We start from the raw sequence: 11,082 nt of genomic DNA on the forward strand, positions 1-11,082 counted from the left end.
TCTTTAATCACACATTCTAATTAAAGTGTGATTATATATACACTATTACTTTTTAATCACACTTTTTAAATAAGTGTGATTATTTATATATTTTTTAACTTCTAATTAAAGTGTGATTATATATACACTACTACTTTTTAATCACATTTTTTAAATGAGTGTGATTAGATCACACTTTAACAAATGAAAATATCTCACTTTTATTAGAAGTGTGATAAAAAAAAATTAGATTGATATTTTAATCACACTTGATTTGATTAAGTGTGATAATATTTATTTTTTATGTCATTTTTCAATTAAGTGTGATTGTATTTATATTTTTTAATCACACCTTCTAATTAACATGTGATTAAAGATCACATAAGAAGAATTAAAAATATCTCACTTTTATTATAAATGTGATTAAAAAAATTAAAATGATTTTTTAATCACACTTAATTTAATGAGTGAGATAATATTTTTTTTTAATCACACATTTTAAATAAGTGTGATTATATATATTTTCATCATGGTTTCAGGTGTGATTATATATAATTTTTCAATTTAATTTTTATATTAAATAATTATTACCATATTGTATATAAGCTCATGAAATTGCTTTGGTAGAGAGAGAAAGAGCTGGGCAATTTCTTTCTAGGGTTTCTTGCGGCTCTCCATCTCGCCTCTGCCACCGATGGCCACTGATCAACGCGCCTATCCATCTCCCCTCTTGCTCCTCCTCTTTTCCTTGCTGATTGGCGCCGCCGCTGCTCTTGCTAGTCGCCGCCGTTGGCCTTTCCAGCGCTGCTTCTCCTCTCACTGTTGCTGCTTCTCTCTCTCTGGTTTATGTTTTCTCATTCACTGTAAGTTCTTTAATTCCTTCCCCAACCCCATGAACTTTTGATATGCTAGTTGACCTTAACCACGTGCACTGCACTCTTTGTAACCAATGAACCATTCATTTTTTATGGAATTTTTTTGTTGTTGGAATAGCTTGTTGATATTATGATTCTTATCGTACCATTTTCCTTGCATGTCAAATGTTCAATAAAATGTGTCAATGGAAAACTTTTGTTATTTTTATTTTATCTTTTAATTTTTAGCCAAACACTGAAAAATAAAAATGATGATGAAACTTTTACGGTAAAATGCTCTCTTTGTAAACTCCTTTTTTTTTTTGCCCTAGTTTTTGTGTATATTATATGCATCATTACACTTTCTGATTATCTATGCGTTGTTTCCCTTAGATTCATGATAATCTATATGGCAAATTAAGAAGCCTATATTTCATCTACTAGGCTGGTTTTAATTTTTATAGGTTATGCTTAGTGTTTGAAATCATTCAATCCAAGCTAGGTGTTAATGATTTGGGGAGGTTGAGGTTCAAAATTCTGTTCCAGAGTTTGTAGGTCATCCACGGTAGGCGGATTATTCATGTGGGTATGGATTATACATTTTTAGGATTTTTTTTTTTTTCTGGTCAGGCTTGATGGTAAGGTAATGTTAATGTTAATTCATGTTGGTATCACTACAACAAAATTAGGTTTTTACGGCTTCACATCAACGACATACAGTAAATGCAAGCCGTAGTTTCTCACTTTTACGACTTGCTTTTTTTGCATGTCGTAAATAGTTTCTCAACCACGACGTGTCTATTGCGTAGGTTGTGAATGTTAATAACGAAATTTTTTTTACGGCTTGCAATGTTAGCCGTAAATAATAAAACTTTCTATAACGTGCATATGGCATACTGTTAATACATCAACTATATACGACGCGTACACCAGCCGTTAAAAATATTGAACATTTCACGATGAACAAAAAGTTAGTCGTTAAAAATCACACTTTTCACAACGCACAAAGAGTAAGTTGTTTAAAATATTACGGTACCGTTTGGTAACACTTACGTTTTCAGTTTATATTTACCAAAATTTTAAAAACTCAAATAAAAACTTGTTTGGTAAATTTTTTATTTATAAATCAGTGGTCTCAGTTTATAAATTTGGCCAAAAAATGTAAACTCAAAAAATGTGTTTCTGTTTTGAGTTTTGAGTTTTTTTTTTTTTTTAATCACCCAACACTAGCCACCACCCGTCACTATTTTCCACCACCGTCTTCCGCCACCACCACACCACCACCACCTGCCACCACTACTCACCACCCACCTACCATAACCACCCGCCACCACCACCCACCTGCCACCCACTCGCCACCACCATCCACCCCTCAACGCCACCACCACCACTACCATCACCACCACTACCATCCACCACCCACCTACCATCCACCCGCCACCGCCCACCACTCGCTACTACCATTCATCGCCCACCACCTACCCGCCACCACCACTCACCACCCACTTGTCACCACCATCCACCACCCACCACCACCACCCACCCGCCAACCACCTGCCACCACCACTCGCCACCCACCTGCCACCACCATCCACCACCAACCACCACCACCACTACCACCCGTCATCCGCCACCCACCTGCCACCACCACTCGCCACCACCACCACCACTTGCTACCACCCCCTACTCGCCACCACCCACCACTCGCCACCGTCACCCACCTACCCACCATCACCACCCGCCACCACCCACTACCACCCGCCATCCGCCACCCACCTGCCCCCACCACCACCACCACCACCACCCACTCACTACCACCCACCACAGTCACCCACCCACTCACCACCACCACCCGACACCACCACCACCATCACCCACTCGCTACCACCCGCCACCGTCACCCACTCACCCACCACCACCACCCGCTACCCACCACCCACCGTCACCACTTTCCACCATCGTCTCCCACCGCCACTTTGCCACCACTTGCCATTTCTCACTATTTTTTATATTTTTAAATTTTATTAAATATTTTGTCAATTACCAAACTCATTTGTAATTTATGTTTTTCTAAAAATAAACAAAAAAATAATTTATAAAATTTTTATAAATATAAACTGAAAACGTAAACATTACTAAACAGGTCCTACACTTTTCACGACATGCAATTACTGTCATAAAAGGTACTATTAAAAAAAAAAAAGCGCCAAATGAAAATTAATTAGTACCAAAACAGAAAGATGTGAAACTTTCAGCCAAAAATATTAAAATTAAAAATTTAAAAGTAAGAAATTTTCGTCTCTTTGTATTGACTATCTCGCTCCATCTTCATCCCTCATCACCACTGACCTCCTTTACTCTGCTACCCTAAACCTTTCTCTCACTCACACTCACTGATTGACCCTCACTAATTGACCTTTCTCTCCCTCTTCTCCAACCCTCTTCACTGACCTCATAGCTAGCGCACACTCCCAACAATTTTGGTTTCTCTAATCGCCGCTTCATTTGCCCTTGGTGAGTGGAAAAAGAAGGAAGCGACGATGTAATGAAACAAAAGGATGAGAGAAAGTGAAGTTTGGAAGGCGGTGTGTCTAGGGTTACAAAGGAGGCCATGGTAGAAGAAGAACGATGATAGAGGAGAGACTCTTCCCTTGTTTTCACAAATAGTCAACTCTCTCTCTTTCCATCCTTCCCCAAGTATTTATTCCCTTCAATTTTCTTCATATTTATTTGCTTTAGATTGCTTGAGATTTGTTTAAATTGCCTATTTTTTAAAAAAAAAAAATTGCTTGATTGCTTCTGTTAATTGCTTCAGATTTGTTGATTTATAGCATAATTTATGTTGAAATTTCTGTTCAAAATTGGTGAACCAATTTCTGTTTTTTAAAAAATAATTATTTTAAACAATCTGTTTCTGTAAACAAATTATTGAAGGAGATTGAAGGAAGACCAATCTTACACTGCTTAGCTTGTAATTCTGTATTTATTGGTGAAACTCTGTGCGGCAGATGAGCATAATATGGTATCACCCAATACATTTCCACATTTCTTTAAACAAAATAAAGTAAAATAATAATGATATTAAGCATTTATAATAAGATCACAAACTGTGAGGGAAATAGATAAGTTTGCACATGTTAACTTCTTATGAGCAACCAATAACTTTGGTCATGCCTGGATTTTCTGTGGTAGCCCATCTGTGTTGCTAATTCAACATGCCTCTTAACATATTTTAATTTGATGTTAATTATATTATAAGCCAACCAAGAAATTGCATAATTAAACTGTAATTTTTATGATAATAATTTTGTGAAATTGCATATTATAAGCCAACCAACGCACAACACTTCGTTATGATTAGCTTGCTTTCTTTTCATTGTCAGGTGAAAATAATGATTCCCTGCATAGTTCTTGCTGGCCCTATTGGTCTTGGTTTTGGATATATGAGGCAAGTACTATATGCTGTAATTGCATTTTGATTTGTTAATAATTTGGCGGTTATGCAATTCTTGTGCAAAGATCTAATAACCAAGTTTAATCCTTGCTCTCAGTGCAGAAGGAAATAACATCCTTCCCTCTGTTAGCCTTGTTTTCTCTAGCATGCTCATTATTGCTAGTGTGAGTTATCCTCCAACATTTTTGGCTACTCACTATTTTACCTTCCAAATTCTTATTTTAAACCTGAAAAATGATCTTAGTAGATAGAGAATCTTGTTGTGTTAACACTCAAGAATGTGAATGTAACTACTATCTAATCATTATTACAGTGCTTTACATATGCTTTTGCAAGGCAATTAAATGCTTTCCAGACTGGTGATATGTTATTTGGCATGTAAGAGACTATGTTTAAATGCTGTATATAGTTGCAAACTATGTTCATGTTAATGTTTACTGCTTTATTTAGGTGGAATTCTTATATCTTGTGGAGCTTCGCTTTGTGTTTTTCTACAGTGGGTTATCCAGGTTCTTGATCTGTTTTGTTTGGTTTACATGATGCTAAAAATTGAATTTGACGTTTTCTCAGCATGCATTCTAGGCTACATACGTGATGCATTGCTTCATGTGTATCATGTCCCTGCCTTGTCTTCTGAACCAAATAACTTGTTATTTGGTGTATAGGATGTGGATGCCAAATGTTTGAATTAAAGTCCTGTTACTATGCCTTATGGATCATGTGCGTGCTGCACTGCGTCACCACTGTATTATTGTAAATGTATATGAAATTACTTAGCTGTCATGTTTTCTTCATCAAGGGGACCTTGGGGAAAAGAAAAAAAAATCAATGAGATTATTGCCCTTACATCTTCATGTGACATACTGGATGGGGTAGAAATTTTTAGAAGATGTAGATGATCACTCAAAATTGGAAACATATGCAGCTTTGAGCTTGAATTGTTAGTATTGCAAGTTTGCAACAAAGAAAACCATGCGAATGGACCCATTTTATAATATTTATTTATAGTTGTTTTGAGGAAGTTGAAATTAATCAAGGAGAAGGTAAAGGAGTGGAATAGGGAGATATTTGGCAACTTGAATAGGCAAAAAGGACAAATCGGACAGCATGTCGGAGCAAGGAGAGGTGGGAATCCTCTACAGATGCAGCACCAGCATCAGCAGGTACATTATTGTTCTCTATGTTGTCTCCAAGCGTTGTTTTTCATTTCTTCCTCCTTATGCTTTATGCATTTATATAATCAAGGGTCTTTGGCCTTGGAATTAGATTGAACATGACATACACTTTGTAATTTTTAAAAATTCCAGCTTTGTTGGAAGGCTGATATAAAAAAACTTTAGCAAGAATTCCCAGTGACTGATTTACGAATGTCTTTGTCCCATGTCTGTTAAGACTATTGTGTTCTTCTTTTGAATTTCATGATCTCTCTAATGGTGTTGTATGTATTTTTGTTGTCATTTTAAATTAGTTGATGCATCGAAACACCAACCAAGGCGTAAGATATGTGGCCAGCACACGAAATGGTATGGACCCATCTATTGTTCCTCAAGGTCTCATGGCTCCAATGATGCCATTGCCTTTTGATGTTTCAGGAATGTCAACGACTCCATTGGATGTTCATTATCCTGGGCCAGTGCCTCTGTCAACACTTGCTTCTGCTCTGGCTTCTGCTACGCCAGAGAATCAGCGCATGGTGAGTTTTTTAATCTTGTCTCTTCATTTCAGCTTCCATGGCATAAAATCTGAAAACTACTTAAAATGTTGGTTCTTGATTCTGAATGTTTGCAATGGCCTTGTTGTCAAAATGACAGATGTTAGGGGAACAGCTATTTCCTCTAGTGGAGAGGGTTGAGCCTGACCCATGCTGGAAAAGTGGCAGGCATGTTGCTGGAGATGGACCAAACCGAGGTTCTCCATCTTATCGAGGCTCCAGATGCTTTGAAGAAGAAAGTTTCCGAGGCTTTGGATGTCCTCCATTTAGCATCATCGGGACCCAATGTTGGTGATCAGCTCGGCTCATTGTCCTTGAACGAAAGAAGCGAGCCCAATTTGGCATGGTATATACATTTCTTCTTTAATATATGCATATGCATTTGTAGAGGCCTAGTGTTATTTATTTTTAGGGTTCATGAGCTGCGATTGTGGGGTTTTCTCCTAAAATTTCTAGGATCTGTTTCATTTTTGTGGGGGGTGGCAAATTGGTTGCTGAAATACTTTTTAGGGTAGGGACTTGGTATGGAGAGAGTTTGAAGATCTGGGAATTGGTATTAGGATTATTATTTTTATTTTCTGTTTGTTTAGACTTTTCTGTCATTTTTAAAGTTTGTTCAGTTATCAACGATTTGATTGGTATTCTTTTGACCTATAGTTGTTCTCAGCTATTATTTTGATCCTATTTATTAGCAGTTGTTCTAGGAATAGAAAGACTAATTCGGTTATTTGATTGGTTTTTGTCATATTGCTTGCCTTTATAATCTGTGTTGGGATCCAAACCGTTGATTGGTGTGGTGTTGTCGGTCTTACGTGGGGGGACACACTAACTAATCGATAGCTTGGAACTCGTGTGTGCGGTACCATTCTGCCGGCCTCATTCCATTTTAAAATCCAAATCTTTCGTTTGAAACGCCTTTCCATGCGTTAAGAAGCTGTGCAATGTTTTCTGTTGATATAAAGCTAATGATGCTGATACTTTTTTTTTAATCAAAATTTGTTGATACGTTTTTTCAATCAAAATGTTGAAATGATGAGTCAGTTTAGATAATAGTTGTTAAGGTGTCTAGATTTTGAAACACTATTTTATACTCACACATAACTATGGATGTGTAAAATAGTGTGTACCAGTATCTTTTAATTAACATATAACTATGGTCTCAAGTAAGAGAATATATTCTATTTAAATTAAAGTATTAATAACAAATTAATCAATAATAAATAAATAAATAAAAGATACTATTGTTGTAATAAAATAAATAAATGTATTAATATAAATTATTAAAAAATCATTAATAACAAATTAATCAATAATGAAGATGATTATAAAATAAACATTACAAACATAAAAATTATAAATAAAATCAATAAAAAATAATGCAACCGAGATCTTGATTTTATTAAAATAAAAGATTTATTAAGATAGCTTGTATACTCCCTATCTAAAAAATAAATAATAATAATAATAATAAAAAGGGAATGGGAGCACATAACCTTTGAATTTGGGTTCAACAGTGATTGTTTTGTGCGGTACTAAGAGAGTTTTTTTTAAAAGCAAATCCATTGTAGTTACAGTTTGGTATAACTCTCCTCATAGAACTTTCGTAGAACTTTCTGTTAAAATCTAGTTCGTTAGACTATTACATAATTTTCTCAAGTTCTCATCTTTGTACATAAGTAAAACTTCTTGTTATGTATATGTACGCCATCTGCAGTGACATGGAGTATGACATGCACTCACTCAAACCGGCTCCATGCCATCCTTTAAGATGAATAATCTTGTTTTTTTTTTTTAATTTTTTTTTTTGGTGGTTTGAGTTCTTTTTCTAAATAAGTTGGTTTTGTTAGTAGCTTATTAACATATAGCTTGTGGCTTATTAAGAAACTGGGAAAATATGTCCTTTGAATTTAGGTTCAACAATGATTGTTTTGGCAGTACTTGGTTGGTATTTTAGAGTAACTTTAGTGTGGCTTAGTCTGATAATTCTCTCTCATAGAGCTTTCTGTTAAAATCAAGTTTTTAGACTATTACATTAATTTGCTCATGGATCAATACATCTTAATACACGTAACACAGTAAAACTTCTTGTTATATATGCATCTTCTGCAGTGACATGGAGTATGACATGCACTTTCTGGCTTCAAAAGAACCCCTAAAGTTGTGCCATGTAAGCAATTCTATTCAACTGGTAGAATGTGTATATAACATGAATAGTTTTGTTGACACTACCAATAAACATAGGCATCAAAATAGGCATATTCACTGGATACAGACATGAACATGCACAACAGTTAAAGTGTCGTAATCTCTCTCCATTAAAATCATTTTTGACCAGATCTAGTAGCGAAACATACATCTTGTAGCTTCTTAAGTATCGAAACTTTGACAAGGAGATGGGAATATGACCTCTGATTATCATAAGCACTGTGTGAGAATTTTAAGGGTTCATTGTTATTTTATATCTGTTCAGCTTCACTCTTCAACATCTCATCTGTTTATTTTATATCTGTTCATTGTTATTTTTGGTCGTGGAATGTCACAATTGGCGACCAAATTTTTTGGTCGCTGAATATGATAATTTGCGACCAAACTTTTTGGTCATGGAATATCTCAATTGGCGACTAAGATATTTGGTCGGGAAAATATCACTTTTTGCGACCAAAGTGTTTTAGCGACGAAATGGATTAGTCGCTGTAATGACATATTTAGCGACCAAAAATTTAGTCGTCAAATCTAACTTTTCCCGACCAACCAAAATTTTGGTCGCAAATTACTTTTGTCGACCCTCAATTGGCGACCAAAGTAGCGATCAAAAAAATTGGTTGCGGACAATTTTTGCCGACTAAAAATGGGCTTTTAGCGACCAATTTTTTGGTTGGCAAAAGTGTTATTTCTTGTAGTGATTCATATGCTTCTAGCGGTTTCTGAATTAATTTGTGTTTTCATTTTTCAGGTTAGAAATTCTTGGAGAGATGCAAAATATGGTCAAAGAATTCAAGAATTTAGTTTTTTAAGTTTTTTCATTTTTTAATATATGTAAGCATGGTTTAAAATTTTTTATTTAATTCCTTTGTATATATTTTTGAACATATTTAATTTTCATTTATGAAATATGACGTTATTTTATTTAATATGTGGTTGTGATTCAAAGTATAGTCCATAGTGTGTATTACGTTCTTGAAATGCGCGTATAAAATAATATTGATTATTCTTCAAATATGTTGATTTTTTTTATTATTAGTTTTATTAGTTATTAATCACACTTAAAAGATGTGATCTAAATGTTATTAATCACACTTAAAAGGTGTGATCTAAATGTTTTTAATCACACTTAAAAGGTGTGATCTAAATATTTTTAATCACACTTAAAAATTGTGATCTAAATGTTTTTAATCACACTTAAAAGGTGTGATCTAAATATTTTTAATCACACTTAAAAATTGTGATCTAAATGTTTTTAATCACACTTAAAAGGTGTGATCTAAATATTTTTAATCACACTTTAAAGATGTGATGAAAGCATTTTTTAATGACACCTAAAAAGTGTGATTAAAAATGACCCCTTTTAATCACACTCCCAAAGACCACACTTTAATAAAACTTAAAAGGTGTGACTAAAAAACATACATCACACAAAAAAAGTGTGATCTTTATCTGTATTTGTAGTAGTGATGGTATAGCTTCTGGGAATAATCGCAGAAAATCCTCCATAGCCATTTGATCGGCGTCCTTTTCACTTGGTTTAACCTATTAAAAGAATTATTCCAAAAAATCTATTAAAAGAAATTAACATGCTACCTAAATAATAAAAATTAATATATAAATAAAAACTAAAATATAAAATACTATGGTATTACATGTTCACCATAATGGTGCAGGGCATTTCTGCAAATCCAATAGATGCCTCCCGATTCACGGTAGCTCTAACATACCCCATGCTCAAAAAGATGTCTAACAGGGTCTTCCTCATCTAAGGCTTCTACCTTAGCATCCCAACCTGCCATTTTAGGCATGGAATATCCTTTATTCAATTCGGGCTTCCTCTTTCTCTTTTGTCCTACTTTCTTTGGTTGTGCTACCTTATTTCCATCAAATATTAAGGTGGTTTTAAAATATTGAAAATTCTGCTTTGAGAATTTTTCTACAATATTGAACCACCTTACCCTATCTTTCCAGTTGAAAAATAAGGGAGCCAATAAAGAAAGATGGCATAATTCCTGTAAAAAAAAATAACAATAATTATTTAATAAAAAATAATAAATCACTAAACGAATGAAAATAAAGTATAATAGATAATATTATCACTACAAGAAATAACAGTTTCGCCGACCAAAATATTAATCGCCAAAACCAATCAACGACTAAAATTTTTTGTCGCCAACTTAGTCGCCTAAACCTTGTCGGCGAATGTTTTAGCGACTAAACGTGTGTTTGGTCGCTGAAAGTGAAACATTTGGCTACTATTTTATTTAGTCGGCAAAACCTACCTTTTAGTTACTAAATTTTAGTTGGTCGGCAAAGGGCCAATATTTGGCTACTAAATTATTGGTAGCCAATAGTCAATTATGTTTTTTTGAAATTATACATTAACCGAACAATGTTTTAGTGGCCAATACTCAAGGAATCGACGACCAAACCTTTTAGTCGCCAAAAGTGATTTCGTGAAAAAAAAAATTACACTATGCTCTTGTGGAGATTTGAACCACATCAATCTCCCACACTATAAACCTTATACAACACCCTCTTTCAACTACGCCTCCATAACACCATATGATTATATATGCAACATATATTATTTATATAGTACATAGACCCGTATTAATATAAAGAGTTTTAAATATTCTAGTTATTGAATTGAAAAATTAAAGTGATCATCGAATTAAATCACAAAATGAACCAATCAAGCCCAGACACACTCTTAAGTTGAGATGGCTAATTTGAGATAATCTAAACTTTTTCAAAGAATGTGGTTAGAATATCAATTTCAATATGTTTGGTTTTATTTTCAATAACTTATTTCATAATTTTTTTTTTCTAAAAAACAAAAAAAAACAAAAAAAAAAACAAAAAAACAAAAACAAAAA

The 11,082-nt window shown here is 34.3% G+C and overlaps 1 protein-coding gene across 8 annotated transcripts; it reads left to right on the plus strand.

The window, feature by feature from the left end:
- Positions 1-615: 615 nt before the first annotated feature.
- On the plus strand, positions 616-9,129 carry LOC114279311 (uncharacterized). 8 transcript variants are annotated; one of them, XM_082880933.1, is made up of 9 exons: positions 616-842; positions 4,217-4,281; positions 4,601-4,665; positions 4,738-4,796; positions 5,296-5,450; positions 5,756-5,980; positions 6,099-6,344; positions 8,108-8,165; positions 8,952-9,129. In XM_082880933.1, exons 1-7 carry the CDS (start codon positions 674-676, stop codon positions 6,291-6,293), a joined length of 933 nt encoding a protein of 310 aa, XP_082737059.1. In that variant the 5' UTR covers positions 616-673; the 3' UTR covers positions 6,294-6,344; positions 8,108-8,165; positions 8,952-9,129. The 8 variants fall into 8 exon arrangements, with proteins under 8 accessions (XP_082737059.1, XP_082737070.1, XP_082737066.1 ...); XM_082880944.1 differs by lacking the exon at positions 8,108-8,165 and having other exon boundaries at positions 5,756-5,810; positions 5,880-5,980; XM_082880949.1 differs by lacking the exon at positions 8,108-8,165 and adding an exon at positions 4,385-4,451 and having other exon boundaries at positions 704-842.
- Positions 9,130-11,082: the final 1,953 nt, after the last annotated feature.

Source organism: Camellia sinensis, chromosome 1, assembly GCF_055761805.1.
Source record: "Camellia sinensis isolate YWXY chromosome 1, ASM5576180v1, whole genome shotgun sequence".
Lineage (NCBI taxonomy): Eukaryota > Viridiplantae > Streptophyta > Magnoliopsida > Ericales > Theaceae > Camellia > Camellia sinensis.